This window comes from Apodemus sylvaticus, chromosome 6 (assembly GCF_947179515.1).
Source record: "Apodemus sylvaticus chromosome 6, mApoSyl1.1, whole genome shotgun sequence".
NCBI lineage: Eukaryota > Metazoa > Chordata > Mammalia > Rodentia > Muridae > Apodemus > Apodemus sylvaticus.
Window position 1 is genome coordinate 4071929 of NC_067477.1, and position 16260 is coordinate 4088188.

Consider the following 16260-nt stretch of genomic DNA (forward strand, 5'->3'; position numbering starts at 1 on the left):
GGCTCAGGTTCTGTAGAGCTGAGGGAGCAGATTATGACTGCAGGGTAGGAATAGTCAGGTATGCTGGGCACATCCTCATGGCTGCTGCTTATACATCTTGGGTACCTCAGACCCTACTTCTTCTATGAGGAATTGTAGGCAGCACGGTCCAGAGTCAGGGTGCTCAAGGGTATAGCAGTAGGTGGCTGTGCTCTAGGGCCCAGCATCATTCATAGCAGACTCTCACACAGAATGAAATTAGGTTTATTGCAGTATATACACAGCTTCAGTTCCACTCTTGTGTTTGTAGATAGTCCACATATAATATGTAAGGTCACATGCTGGCCAATGGTTACTATACCTCTGCTACTGGTGAGTTCCAGCAGTGGCCACTTTGTGATCAGCCCATCTCTTTACCAGGGAGAAGACCCAGCTTTATTTAGCATTAGCACATGCTAGGCTGAGGGAATGGTGTCCCTGTACATCTGACTGTTCCATGTGTAATCAGTGGCTGCTTGTGTTCACAGGTTCTACATGTCTCTTCGGGGTCATGGCAGGGTCAGACCCAGTTGTTGATAGGACTCTTTCAGATTTGGGAGAACTGTGTATCTTCAGAAATGCTGATTAAGCAGTGAGCTCTGTAGGAAGAGAGAGGCGCGGCTGACACCAGGGCTTGTGGCATCCACCTATCGCCACTGCCAACAGATCTTTTCACATTTCTTGACTTAGGCCATTTGCTCCCCACAACCTGTTCTCTAGCCTTGTAGCCCTGGAAGGCAGCAGGGTAGTGGTGTTCTCTAGATCATCTGAGGTGTCTGTCCCATGCAGTTGCAGACAAACTGGAGGCTTTTCAAGCGTTGATGGAGACAAAAGTCCAGGGGCAGTTCTGTGGGACCGACATTCAGGCCATATATCTGGCCACAGGGCCTCAGTTAGTCTCTAGATACTTCTCTGCTGTACTAAGGCCCCCACATACTTGAAGTGGAGCCCCTACTTTTGTGATTTCCTGACCTCTGGCTCTGGCACGATAGTTGAGATCATTGGTATTCATACTGGCCGGGGTCTACATGCCACAGAAACCACAGGAAAAATATTTTACAGCTCTTATCCTTGGTGTGGTGTGGTGTGGTGTGGTGTGGTGTGGTGTGGTGTGGTGTGTGTGTGTGTGTGTGTGTGTGTGTGTGTGTGTGTGTTGGGGGAAGTTACATAGACTGTGCCCAGAACCTACAGTCCTTGCACTGGACCACGGCATAGTCTTCCAGGGTCTCTGAGGACTGCAGGGAAAGGCACTCTCTGTCTTCAGCTGCTTTTTCAATCACAGCAAGCATTTCCTCAGGTCACCTTGCTCGCAGTTGCAAATAACATCAGAAAAATATGGATTGTTATTGGCAAATATTGGGTAGGAATACTTGATGCTGTTTTATACTTTGATAAAATAATTCTCTTTTTATGCAATGTTTAGGATGGTGATTTTCTTTAACAATGCAACAGTTTTCTATTGGCTAGACAACAACCCTGGGCTGAATTGGACAAGTCATGAGGGCCTTCATGCCAACAGCCGGCCTGGGATCCAGAGCTGCTCACCACTTGTAGGAAGCAGCAGATGCTAAGTGCCTCAGGAGGATATGAGTTCCTAGCTTGGCTGCTGAACCATGAATACCCTCCTTGACTTATCTTTGGTCACTACCAGATGGTCCAGGGAATGGCAAGGGTGTGACTGTCCAGATGTAGTCCCACAGGACAGAAATCATGGCCAGGGGGACCAGGAAGCTTCTTGGAGGAGAAGGCTGCTCTCAGCTGCTTTCCATGGCATGCCACAGATTGAGGAGGAATTTCAGAGACATTTGTAGGCATGTATTGGGGGCCACAGGGTGGTGAGACTCAGCTGTTTCTGGACCTCATTCTCCCTGACAGGAAGTAACGGGGAACTGGAATCTTTCTCCTTGTTCTCTTCAGAGGTACTATAATCCAGTTTTGATGTTCAGGGCCATCTGGCTTCCTTGCTCTCTTTGAAAGTAGAATATGGCCCAGCCACATTATGAAGAGGATGGCTTTAAAGGCTAGAGTTTGACAATAATAATTGGTGTTTCAATCAAGTTACACATGAGGATCAGAGTTAAGGACCAGGGCTGAACCAATAAGGCACCAGACACTGGGGCAGCAGAGGAATCCGCGAACACATATGTCAAACCCAGCAGCAATGTCAGCTCTGTATGAGGGAAAGAGCTAAATGACTGAGGTCTCTGACTGCAGGAAGGACTGCGTGCGGGAGCCACGGTGTATCTGCAGGGCACTTTCTGAGCCATTCCGGGACATGGACCAGCTGTGCAGCCGGTAGTCCCGGCTCCCAGGTTGGGCCAGGCACAGGCCTCGCCATCTTCTTTTCAGTTCACACTGTACCTGGGGATGAGGGTGTTAGTGAAGAGTTAGCTTGGAATGTAGGGATTCAAAATCCTCCAAAGCAGCATGCAGCATGGATTCAACCACTAGATAACAAACAGCTGGTGTGGCTTTAGAGCTCTTTTCCAGTAGCCACAGGATGAGGGATCTGGCTCACCCCCAGTCCTGGCTCCTGGAGAGAAGTAATCCTCAGGCCTCAGCAAAGTGTTGGGTGAGTGTGCAGGGGTCAGGGGCAGAACAAGAGCTGGAGGAGATAGGTCCAGCTTTGATGCATATGAATGCCAGACACCAGTAGGCTACATTGATGTAGCACTGGGCTGGACATGGGGGTGGTGCACAGAAAAGGGTATGGCCTTATGGATATTGGTGAGTCTGATTTAGTATAGAGTATGTCTTGCCTTAGCACAGCCCCATAGATCCTGTAGGACCTTCATCAATGTCTTCCCCTTTAAAAAGACTCTGAGTGAAGAAAGTGTTGGGAAGGGACAGGGATGTTGGCTCTGTAAAAGCCTTCCTTAGGGGCTGGCTATCAGGCAAGAGACAGTCAGCAATACCTAGGGTGGGTAGATTCTAAGGACTGGAGGTGCGTGGAAGGAGTGTTTACATAAGGAGAACTAGGCTCTCCTGTGTCTTGGGACAGTGATGTATCTCTTAATGAGGCCTAGCCCCCTCCATCAACACCACAACTTCTTGGACTTAATTCTGGGTTGAAGAATAAGATGCTGGCCCTAGCTAGGGGTTAGAGAGATGGCTCAGAGGTTAAGAGTCTGCTCTTCCAGATGTCCTGAGTTTTCAATTCCCACCAACCACATGGTGGCTCATAAACATCTATACTGAAATCTGATGACTTCTTCTGACATGCAAGTGTACATGCAGATAGAGTACTCATATACACTAAATAACTAAATAACTATGTTGATCATGAAGAGGCAGTTGGGTAGAAGACAGAGGCTCAATTTTGCTGGAAGGACTGGAGGTCTTGCTAAGAGGGGCATTGAGTTTGGACTTGGTTGCACGGGGCCATAGATGGGCAGAGGTCGATGATGGGGACACCTCCTCACCCAATGTCAGTGCCCAGTTCTGGTTGACAAAGGACTTACCTCACTGTTCAGGAAGCAGTATAGAACTGCTACCACCAGGCCCTGCAAAGAGACAGAGTGTCAGAGCTGCCCACAGTTTGCGGCACCCACAGCACCTCCCATACTTACCTGGAAGGAACCAACACATAACTCAAACAGGATCTGGTACGTGGAGGAGATGCCAATAGGGAAGGCAGCAAACACCATGTAGTGGACGCCAAACAGTGGGATTAGCAGCAGTGTGGACTTGGCAAGCCTCCTAGTAGAAGGAGAAGGACATGATATGATACCTTGTGTTGGTATCAGGACCTCCGAAACCTATGATATCACATAGGCAACAGGGCGACCTGCACACCTGTTGCTAAGGCAACAGCCACCATATTCCCAGAATCCATTTGGCTCACCTCCTACCTTTACCTAAGACCACATCACCATCCATATATAAGAGGAAGTCTCCTCTCTTGCTCTTACCCCCTTCTCTTTCTGCCACCACCTTGCCCTTTCCTCTCTCAATAAACCTCATGTGGAACTGTTTGGCCTGGTGTGGTCTTTCTGAAGCTGCCCTATAGTCCTAACACCTTGTGCTTCTCATTTTTCCCACCTGAGATCATGAGACATTTCAGATGCTGAAGCAGTCAGGGAATACACAAATGATTACTCTTTTTGTGTGTGTGTGTGTGCCAGTGAACCCTCTTCTTTGCACACCTGGGCAGAATTTTCAAATATGGACATGCAAGTCTGCTTGTGAAGACGAGATTCTTATAGGGCATATTGTGTGGCTCACCAGCTTTCAGGGAATTTACTGTCCTTTGTCACGAGTGCCAACTGCTGGGCCACACTACTCTTGGACAGATAATTCTGGTGGGGCTGGGCTATTCAATGACAAAGCCTACTAGGAGCAGGACCCTGGATTCCATTCTCAGAACTGGGGGGTGGTGGAAGGGGGGATTGACAGCAGTATCCCCAGAACGCATAGGGGGTCTTCCATTACTGATATGGGCATCAGTCATTATGGATCAATTTTTCCTGGAATTTGAGTTATCTTGGCCAAAGCTTCCTAGACTTCTGCTGACTTGAAACCATGTGGAGGCCTTGCCACAGCTCAGATTCCAGGCCTCCTCAGAATTCTGGAACAGGAAGAGTTGGGCAACAGCCTGAGAATCTGCATTTCTGCCAAGTTCCTAGTGATGTCTGCTGCCCTTATCCTGTTCTATTAGCCCCATACTAGGGACCAGGTAGCTAGCTTACCATCCCAGGTGCCTTCAAGGGCTCAGGAGTGAGTGCTCATCTGAGCAGCCACCTGGAGGGTACACAGATACATGGAAGCCCTCTCGTGGCTTCTTACTCTCACTAAGCACACAGCCCATCTGCTTTAGATTCAGCTAGGGAAGGCAGGAGACTCCTTCAGGTTCCTGTTCATCTTTTCCCTTTCATTACCTTCTGTGATGGTTTGTATATGCTCAGCCCAGGGAGTGGCAGGATGAGAAGGTATGGCCCTCTTGGAGTAGGTGTGTCACTGGTATACATGGCTTTTAAGACCCTCATCCTAGCTGTCTGGAAGCCAGTATTCTGCTAGCAGCCTCCAGATGAAGATGTAGAACTCTCAGCTCCTCCTGCACCATGCCGATCTGGATGCTGCCATGTTCCTGCTTTGATGATAATTGACTGAACCTCTGAACCTGTAAGCCAGCCCCAATTAAATGTTCTTTTTAAGAGTTGCTTTAGTCATGGTGTCTGTTCACAGCAGTAAAACCCTAACTAAGGCATCTTCTACCACAGGAGAAAAAAATAACTTTCTCTCACTTATTTTAAAGTTTTCCTCTTCAAGTCCACACAAGCTAGAGTTATCTGAAAGGAGGGACCCTCAATTGAGGAACTGCTTCCAAAAGATCAAGTTGTAAGGCATTTTCTTAATTAGTGATCAGTGGGGAAAAGTGTCTAGCCCAGTGAGTGAGGTTACCCCTGGGATGATGGTCCTGGGTTCTATAAGAAAGCAGGATGAGCAAGCCATGAGGAGCAAGCCAGTAAGCAGCACCCTCCGTGGCTTTTGCATCAACTCCTGCCTCCAGGATCCTGCCCTATTTGAGTTCCTGTCCTGGGTTCTTTCAATAAGGAACAGTGCTGTGGAAATGTAAGTCACATAAACTCTTCCCTACCTAACTTGCTTTTTGGTCATAAAGTTTCATCACAGCAATAGAAACCCTAAGTAAGACACAGGGTATGCAAATTCTAGAGATGTGTATCTTCCTCCATATGTTGGGTCCTATGGGTTGGGAATTAAGGACAGGGTTTTTCCCATTTGATAACCTGCACAGAAGTCTGTTACTTTCTGTAATAGTCATGGTGCAAGTGGTAAGCATCTCTACCAACAGGATGTCACTGCAGCTGCAGCCATGCAAATGTACACCTTCAAGGTCACCGGGCTTCTGAGCACAACTCCTTTAGCTGAGATTATATGGAAGCTGCCAGGTCCTGATATTTACACAACCTATCTACACATCTGTCCCTAGGAAAGCCTGTGGGAGAGAAAGGTCTTTAGTCTTTCTTTGCTACAACCCAAGGGGTGAAACATAGTCCTCTGCCTTTCTCATCACCCTGGAAGAGCACAGACTTCATTACCCTATATAATTGTTTCCAAAATAAAAGTATCCATCCCAAGACCTTCTTAACTAACACTCCCCAGGAGTCCAGAGAAAAGGTCAGCACACACACTAAACAGGATTTGCCGAAAATCCAAATTCAATTGCAAGGCGACCAAGAATGCCCGCCCTGCTTTCCAGGGCTGCAGAGGGGATGCATGAGAACCATTATCTCCGACCAGGCACCATGTGGCAGCTTATACCTTGTTATGTGTAGCCTGGCAGGGTTCTTCCACAAAGAGAGGCTTATTTCTTGTATTTTGTGCACAGCATGACACAACTGAGACTTACATGCCCAGCAAGTTCTTTCTCTGTTCTTCTGTGCCAGGCACTGAATGCCTTTCAGTTGTTTCTCAAACCCAGCAGGCAAATACCCATTCCATTTTATAGGAGAGGAGACAGCATACAGGGAAGACCCCTCTCTGCTCAGCCATACAGCTGGATCAGCACCCACATCACCTGCATTTTTTTTCTTCCATGAAAAGCAGCCTTGCTGCAGGTGGTAACTTCCAACTGGCTGGGAGCTGATCTCTGATTCCAGGGGGAATACAGCTCTTAGCCAGCACATCGTCATCTGAACCCAGGCACCTGAGCTGTACCGAACACAACATCATTGAATTCATGTCCATATCACTCTTGAGTTGGGATCTATTTTTTCTTTGTAAACTATGGGTAACTACTGATTCGTTGGATTATCACAGATTAGCTGGTGACATCCATGACCGCCAGGCTGTGCCCTTCTAAGTGATACATGTCTTGTTAGATTACTGCTAAAAGCAGGTCTAGGTGCAAAGTGCCAGCTGTGCTTGTGTGAACCAGCCCCAAGGTCTGGTGGGGAGGACAGACAACATGAAGAACAACGTGTGTGGTCAAAGGGAAATGTCAAGCTGTGATATCAGAGAAAGGACACACATTTAAGGAGCACCCTTACATGAAGGCTCTATGCATGATGAACCTTACATGCATACATGAGACTAAACACGAGACAATGTGCTTATTTTTAGCACCATCACCCTATCACTGTGGCTTCTTGGCCCCTCTGAGTGGTGGGCTGGCAAACTCCAGTGTCAATGCATGTTTGAGCCTTAAAGGGCCACCTAGGTACCTTGAGGACCTTCTGCAGATTGGCATTAGGCCCTACTCTCCACACGAACTTTGCTGCACATTTCTCATGCTAGACAAGCAGATACTCACTTGTACTGTGATTGGTCATTGCCACCAACATCTGGAGAAGTTAGCTTCTGAAGTAAGATCCTTACAATGCTGATGAAGAGGGCAAAGTTGACCTGCAGAGACAAGAAAGGACTGTGTGATCTGTGAGCACCTTTAAATCTTATCCCTGATCACCCATCTATAGGATTTAGTCACCATCTACCCCAGGAACAAGGTCTGCCCCCTGCACCAAAGAGGACCTCGTGTGGGCATTGAGGGTACTGCTGCATAAGGTTGTGGTTAACTGAGCAGGTGGAAATGGGCAGCAGACTATTTTAATCCCCGCCAAGCCTAGAATCCTTCTGGTCTTATCGCCTTGGAGTCTACTCTTTCTTGGGTATCATCCCTGGAGGTGATGGGACCCTATAGGAAGGTGGTAGACACTTTCACACAGTGAAGCAAAGTAGCTACCCTCTCTGCATGGTACAGGTACACAAAAGAAAGGCAGAGCATAGCCTCTCCACAGGCAGCTACTTACTACAATAGAAATTAGAATGGGCATCCGAATGACCCACCAGGGGATGCTGTGGTCGTTTGTGTCCCAGCAACTGTTAGAGAGAAAGAAACTGGTGTCACTCTGACTCAACATACAAATGAGGCTCTGGGCAGAACTGTTTATTCAGGTGAGGACTGATTCTCACATGTAGCTTCCCCCTTCTTGGCTCTTACACTCAATGCGCCAATCAGACTCAGATTGCACAGTCACCTCCATCTAGATCTAACTGCCCTGCATGTAGAGTGAAGCGGCTTTCCTGGGTGAGTCACCTGTCAGTCTGCTAATGGTGAGGTAGCAAAGAGTGTAGCTCCAGGTTGGTAAGTCTCAAAGCTGTGATGTTAATTCAAGGCATGGGCTCTCATCTCTCTTGATGTCATGAAGGCCATTTTCTTCCTTCTGAAAACACATTCCCCCAAATTGTTTGTTTCTCTGTCTCAAAGAATTAAAAATGTGCCTCCAGAGTGATTGAAGTGGTCTTGACTTTCAGTAAGGATTATCTCCAGCAAAAGTGTGATTATGGAAGGCTACAGCTCACAGTAGATGCTGGCTGTCCCAGCAAGGGCAGAGTTCCATGGCCTAGGGCCCCAGCCAGTTTGGCAATGTGACATGGGCAGTTGAGCTGGCTCTGGGACCTCCAAACCACAGAGCGAAGAATGCCTTCCAGCTGACACCACCTCAGTTGTCAGTCCTGCTTACCCAAGGGTGGCTGGGCCAGTTTACCCAGCTGAGGAACAACTGCTGGGGTGATTGGATGGGGTTTCATTTTTGAAGTCAGTGTAAAGTTGCAGACTAAAGAAAAGGATTGGCTTAGACCAACCCCTAAGAGTGAGATGCTCTTCAGTGGACAGCTGATACCCTGGGGTCTTTTGTGAGACACATCTAGGCCAGGGATGCCTGTCACTACCTCTGGGCTCAGAAGCTCTCATAGGAGGAGCTCACAGAGGCCATCTAGGCAGCGACATAGCCTGATCTCAATGCATCCCCTCTCCCCCCGCCCCCTCCCAGTAAACCTGCTTATTTCTACTTGACTCTTTTGGGGACACCAAAGATTCATGCAAAGAATCACTCATTCTGCCCGGCTTGTTCCGATTTCACCTAAATATGGGCATGGCTTAACTTTCACCTCTCATTTCTAAACACTTCTAAATATTGAAACTCGTAGTGAGTCTTGCCCACGACCATCCACGTGTCTTCTAATCATGGGGTGCTAAATGTTGCCTAGAAATGTCTTGACTGGCTGGAAGTCTTTTGTCTCTAATGGTGCAAGCTTCTTTAGCTCTCAGATATTCTATCAGTACCAGCAGGCCTTGTTTTGCAGACATGAATGCACATATAGCACTTACCCTGTGTCTTCTAAAGAGAGTCGAGTTGCTGTCCATGCACCTATGCACACACTGGGGATGCCTGTGGAGAGACCCCATCAGATTGGCTTATTCTCATCAATGAGAAGCAACACCCCTGTACACCTGGTACTCAAAAACCAGACAGGTAAAGAGGAATTTTCAACCAAAGGACCATATGGAAGCTGAATGTCTTCATCAATATGTGAAGGTATGCACTTATACCTTATTAAACAGCAAGGACAAATATGTCTGAAAGCTTAGAATCTGAACAGGGCTGAAATCTATCTGTTGAAGACAGGGAGCCAAATAAGAAGGAGGCATGCTCATTGGTTCCATGTTGTCTGAGGGGCTGTGTGTTTTACTCCCTAAGTCATGCAAGCATTCATCCCTTCCTGCTCTGGAAAGGCAGGAAGGTACCTCCTGGCAGCAGGTAGGTGTGTCATCAGCCTGCTCCTCTGATTTTTCATTGCTGGTATGAGCTGATTGGGAAAAAGGAGAGAACACATATTTTGCTACTTATTTATAGGGTGATGGAGCTGTGATAGGCAGCCTGGTCCCTGGTCGAACTCAGGCTTAAAACCCTGGTGACCCAGCAGGTGCCTGGCAAGGAATGGCAGGTGTTTGGCTATGCCCCCTTGGGACCCTGGCTCCTTTCATGTAGCTACAGCTTCCCACAATCCCCTGCAGAGAGGTCTGTGGCCATCAGTTATGTCGGATCAGCACTAAGTCTTCCCACATGCAAATAAGGTATCTCCAAGCTCTCAGACCAAGCCAATGAGAAGTACCTGCTGTCAGACCCTGACCCACCCCAAAACTGTTTATAAGAATCCTATCAGAAAGGAATAAAGGTGTGTGAGAACTACTCCATTGTCTGAGAGCTTCTGTCCTAAGAGCTGTAACACTGCAGCTTGGGAAGAGGTCTGCTCTCCTGAAAGGCCACCTGAAGCTCCCCTGCACTCCTCATGGGCTAATCAACCTCATAGACCCAGCCTGGCCTGACTCTGTGCAGGGTGACATGGAGCAACTTAGATGGTGGAGACTGAGGTGGAGCCAGCTGCAGCAGTGGAGGTGTAGAGCCAACCCTCGCTTCCTGCTCACACCCTCTCCCCTTTGCCTGGACCCTCACACATGGATGGGCCAGAGATCTTCATGAAAAGCCTCTGGTACACAGGCCCACACATATCAGCAGCTGTTTTCTTTAAGGTAAGGAGGATGCGAACAGAAGTTGAATTCTAAAGGCTTTAGAACCAGTTCCTTGCTGAAGGGGTTTGCAACACCATAGGAAGAACAACAATATCAACCAACCAGATCACCCAGAGCTCCCAGGGTCTAAACCATCAACCAGAGTACACATGGAAGGACCCATGACTCCAGCTGCATATGTAGCAGAGGATGGTTTTATTGTACATCAGTGGAAGGAGAGGCCCTTGGTACTGTGAAGGCTCGATGCCCCAGTGTAGGGGAATGCCAGGCGGAGAGGCAGGAGTGGGTGGGTGGGTGGGTGGGTGGGGGAGAACCCTCATAGAAGCAGGGGAGGGGGATGGGATGGATCTGGAGAGGAAACAGGGAAAGGGGATAACATTTGAAATGTAAATAAAGAAAATATCCAATAAAAAAAGATAAAAATTCCCAGCTCATTGCTAACATCAACGGAACCCTCAATGCACCCAAGGTGACCAAGGGGTATACCCCTAGAGTAGGGTTTTGAGCAAAAACCTACATATTTTGGCCAAATGAGATGGGAATCAAGATGGAGAATACAAAACCCTTACCCCATCCAATCAGAAGGTAGGCCAGGAAGCACCTGCTGGGAGGAAGGATGGCTACCAGGAGTGTGTGCAGGTAGAGACCCTCCACCAGAAGCCAGTAGAAGTTCGCCATGATACAGTACTGGAAGAATACCAGGCTGAGCTTGCAGCCGACCTGGAGCCAGAGACAGTGAGAGAATGTGCCAGTTGGTAAAAATAGTTATGGTAGGCGGGGCAGCTCTCTGTTTGGATAAGTTGTAAAGCAAAGCCAGTGTGCTGACTTGGACAGACGTTGTTAATATCTTGGCCTGGCAGAGGCCAAAAATGTGTTATACTGAGGCACAGCCCTTTGTATATATAATGCCAGGGACCATCTGCAGGGAGCCTCTGATTCTCTGAAGTGATGAGTATAGGCAGGGAGTTCCTGGGAGCCAGTTGTTGGCTATCTTCCTTAGCACCAGGCTCAGACATTCCTCCTCTTTGTCCTCCTCCTCTTACTCCTCCTCCTCCTCAGTCCTCCTTCCTGCTGTGTTACTCCTGGCTGCTCTGACATGTCTTTACTTCAGTATTTCCTCCACTGCCCACCCAAGAGGTAGTGCAGAGCATGTGCTGGCTAAAGTGACGGAGGGCGGAATACTTGTTTTAGGACTTACTGCTGTGATGAAACACCATGACTAAAAGCAGTTTAGGGAGAAAAGGATTAATCTTATCTTACAACTCTCAAGTCACACTTCCTCACTGAGGGAAGTCAGGGCAGGAAGCTGGAGGCAGGAGCTGAAGCAGAAGCCATGAGGAGTGCTGCTTAACTGCTTGCTCCCCATGGTGTGCTCAGCCAGGGAACAGAACACTTCTACATCAGTCATGGATCAAGAAAATACCCACAGGCCAATTTGATGGAGTTATTTCCTCAACAGGCCAGTCTGGCAGGGGAATTTTATCAACTGAGATTTTCTCTTGCCCAATGACTCTAGCTTGTGTTGAGTTGACATTTAACTAGCCAGAACAACGCTATGGACACTTGAAGTACTTGCAGGGACATTTCTCAGGATATCTGGGAGGTTGTCAGTGTCTGATGCTGGGGGAAGGGTAGGCTCTGCCAAGTGAACCTGCAGCTACCTGACCTCAACCCCTACATCTTAATAAAGGATTAACACTGGAAAAGGATGGCAGACCGTGATCATATCCTTAAGAGATGATAGAGATTTTGGGAGAAAAAATAATGGGCCAAAGTTAGGTTCCTAGACTTTAAAAAAATTGACAACCTTTAATTTAATATGTAATTTTCCCTCCATTGAAGATCATTTAAAAACTCCTAGGAAAAATAGTTTATTTGCTATATTTCTCTTGTTTTACACTTTATTTCCAACTCTAATTGATTGCACATTTTTTTTCCTTTGGTTTTTAGAGACAGGGTTTCCCTGTGTAGCCATGACTGTCCTGGAACTCACTCTGTAGACCAGGTTGGCCTTGAACTCAGGAATCTGCCTGCTGCTGCCTCCCAAGTGCTGGGATTAAAGGTGTGTGCCACCACTGCCTGGCTCAAAATTTAAATACCTACTCTTAGAATCTTTTTCATTTATGCCCATGCATTGTAACTATACCCATCCCACATACATGTATTCACCCATATCACATGTATAAACATATCACACATATATGAATGTGTATATTATATACTTATATTCACATATATGAATATATATCACATGTATATATTGAATATATACCCATCCTATACATAAAACATATCCATCCCACATATTATATCCCATCTTGTATCCATAATACAAGGATCTGCACACATGTATATTTATTGTATATATTTGTAGGTGTGCATATTTATAGACAGGTAAATGAGAATGGAGTTGAAAGTAATATTCTTTTTCCGTTAAAAGCAGCAGTTTCCTAATTATGTACAAAGCTAAAATCCCGATTGAATACCTGGTTATATGAAAGGAGACCGAAGGTTTAAATATGCTGATTATATATTTTATATCACACACAGGAAACATGGAAGCCTTTCCAGAGGGCCTTCCATGTTTCCATGACTATGAGGGGCTTTCCCTCAATGTGCTGAACTCAACCCATGTCCCAGCCTCTTCCACATAGCTATAGTCTTAAGATTTTCTGCCTCCTTTTTCTCAAATTAAAATAAGGTACAGAACGATTCCTGTTTCTAGGGACAGTCAGACACCAGAGACTTCCTACTACTGTCCATCTTCTCCATCAGTGCCACAGTTTCTGATCTTAGCATGGGATCTGCACATAAATGCTGCAACCACCCAGCCCTGCAAAAAACAAGGAAACAAAGATCCACAATTTTGTAACTTGTTATCACTCATTGGGAAAGTGAGTGAAACAAAGCACAAAATCTCTGAGACATGAATCTGGTAGGTGATAACCTGTTTAAATGTATCTTGCTTTTTCAACACTTGTTAAAGACTATCTTACTTTAGAATACAAAATGAGTAAACTACAAGTGCATTGAAGGCATAAATTAACAAAATTGAGAACAAATATCTCTTAATAAAAATAAGAAACCTGAAACCCAAACAAAATGTAATGCTAAAAGGCTGGGAGAAAATTTCGAGTAGACAAAATCACTGAAAACAAATTTCCAGTATACAAAAACACTGACAACTTCTAAGAAGTAGAAGACCACCAAACTGCAACTGACAAGTGGTAAATATGGAAACATATTTGCAACAGAAACATAAAATGCTCCTTTCAGCAGGCAACAATATAGACAAACTTGTCCAGGGAAGATAAGACCATGTTTTGGGAGGTGGGGAGAATCCCATAAGGATGGCTGCTCTTGGCAGTGCCTTTGAAAAGGACACACCAGGTACCAAGGAGAGCGTTTCATGTCGTAGTCCTCCTAGTGCCTCTCTAAAAGCAATCAATTAATTTGCTTACAGTTTAAAATACATCTGCCCTTTGCATGGCACTAGCCCCAGGTGATGGTACAAGAAGGGGTTTTGGTGGGTAACCTGGTCATGAGAGAAGCTAGGAGATGAGGATGTGGTTGAGAAGCAGGTTCTTTCTCTATGACTCTCATGAGACGCCAAACTGGCAGGGCTTTGATCCTGGACCTTTGGCTTCCAGAACAGTAAGAAGCAGTCTGTGCTGTTGTGTCTGCTCAGGTTGCTAGGATGCTTTGAGTTGACTGTTTCACCTGTGAGTTCCACCTCACAGAAATAGGAACACATCAGTGTGTGGAAGAGAACACCTGGAGTTAGGACAGCAATGGGCAAAACCAAGATGGTGCCTGTGATGGGGAACTAGTCAGATGAATCATGCTGCACCATGTGGTGGTCATGACATGATGTTGATGGCAGACAACAGGGCATGGTTGAGTTGAGGACATCTATATAGGAGAAGGTGCAGAAGGACGCTTATAATGATTCCATGTTCTTGCCAAATAGCACCAGAAATGCCACTTCTCATCTCTGTCCCTTAGCTCATTGGTAACAAGTGCAACCTGTGAGGACCAGAGGCCTGAGCAACAAGGAATCTTCTTCTGACCTCACCATCCACAATATTGCTCACAGAATCACACAGCACTGGTGTCTAGTGTGTGTGTGTGTGTGTGGGGGGTCTGCTGTTGCCCTGCTAGGTCAGTAAAAGCACAGCATGGAAGAATGAACAAGGCCAGACAGATCATTAGTAGGATCCTGAGAGACCAAAGCTCTGTCTGGGAGTCTACATTTGAGTATATACACATGTGCATACTCATGTGTCTGAGGTACATGTGTATATGTGCATGCAGACATACATGTATTTGATCAATGTCTTGTATATGTGCATTTTGTGAATGTGTAAAAAATTTTGTGAATGTCTGTTCGTGTACAGGTTTTTATATATGCTCTGCATATGTATGTGTGCAAACTCATTCACTGTTTCTGCTCTTTTTCCTCTTTCATTCTGACACCAATTGTGTGGGATGAAGACCCCTAGCCAGACCTCCAGCCTGGACCTTTGGTCTGCTATCCCCTCGTTCCCTTAGACATTCGGCAGTCAAACAGAGCCTGTTCCTGTCTAGATGGCTGTCTGGGACTTGATGTAATGTTTGGGATTGTGGCGTATCCACTTCCCTCATCCAGACAGGCAGCACTCAGGATTCTTATCTGCAGACCTCTAGAAAAATCTGTTCCGATCTCCAGTGATAAACTGCTTTGCCGTATGGAAGCTGCCAGAAGTTGAGGGACCTGTGTAGCCTCTGGCCACATGGAAGAGTTGTTCTGCCAGCCTTCCCTGGCCAGGAAGAGGCCTCTTCATGTGTGGAATCGTTCTGCTGCCTGGAAAAAGCAATTTGTCACATTGTGGGGAACGTTTCTGGTGGGTTGCTTGGGAGAGTAATGTTGGTTTAGTGAAATACATCCAGGAATAAAATGGAAAAAATGGAGTTTGGAAGGAGAAAGGTTTCCTATGGCTCATTCTGCAACCTGACTCTATTTTGCTAATGTGTTCATAACTTTATCATTCTTCGGACAGCACTTCCTCCCCTCTCCCCTCCATGCTGGGTTCTGGCTTTCTTCTTTGGCTCCCTCTTTGCACCTTTGTCCCTCCTGAGTGCCTCCTCTGTGTTTGAAGAGGTACTGGATCCTCTATTCCCCAGAAAATAGCTTGGGACACAGGCTCAGGGAACCTGTCTCTATTTTCAGCTTTCACCCCAGCCTTTGGCACTAGCCTGGATATGCTGGGTGGTGTCTGACCTTGGGGGAGAAGCCATACTCAGGGTGGATCTTCAGCACCTTGGGAAAACTGCAGGATTTCCTCAGCCCAGTCTTGTCGTTTGTGATGCAGGCTAAATCCTGGTTCAGCAAGTACTCACAGTGGTGCAGGGAAACAGACTGTTGCTACAAGGAACTCAACACTGGAGTGTGAGGTGGAGACTCCCATGCAGGCTCTGGCATCATGAAGAGGGTGGGTTGGATGGTTCTGCTGCTCTACCCTTTTCTATTTCAGGGGTGCCTGCTGCCTTCTCTCTGCCCCTCCACATGGAGGGTTCAGGTGTTTGGGGTCTCATCAAGGTAGATTTAAGCAGGGATGCTTCAGATAGAGGTGGGTACTGGGTGTCTCTGAGGATCATTTTCTTTAAGAAAGAGCTAAATAATCAAAGCCTCAAAGGGCAGCTCTGGGCACTGATCTGTAATACCTCAGTGTTCATCTCTGCTAAGGGCAGCTCTGGGCACTGATCTGCAATACCTCAGTGTTCATCTCTACTAAGGGCATGCTTACACCCTCAGCTCAGGACTAGAGCTTCAGAGATAGCAAGGTATGCCCAGGGGCAGAATTTTTCAGGTGGTGGATCCTGTTGTTGACCTTGCTATTGTAACAGATCTCTTTTAAAGCCCACTTCTA

At 46.7% G+C, this 16260-nt stretch overlaps 1 protein-coding gene across 1 annotated transcript in view; it reads right to left on the bottom strand.

Annotated features, from left to right (window-relative positions):
* Positions 1-251: 251 nt before the first annotated feature.
* Vipr2 (vasoactive intestinal peptide receptor 2) overlaps positions 252-16260 on the bottom strand; it is a 66253-nt gene continuing 50244 nt past the window's right edge. The window contains exons 7-13 of the mRNA XM_052184849.1: positions 10921-11071; positions 9149-9209; positions 7788-7857; positions 7292-7383; positions 3588-3717; positions 3480-3521; positions 252-2379 (exon numbers count right to left, since the gene is read on the bottom strand). Coding sequence (XP_052040809.1) covers positions 2206-2379; positions 3480-3521; positions 3588-3717; positions 7292-7383; positions 7788-7857; positions 9149-9209; positions 10921-11071 — 720 coding nt within the window. The 3' untranslated portion in view covers positions 252-2205. The remainder of the gene's footprint in view (positions 2380-3479; positions 3522-3587; positions 3718-7291; positions 7384-7787; positions 7858-9148; positions 9210-10920; positions 11072-16260) is intronic.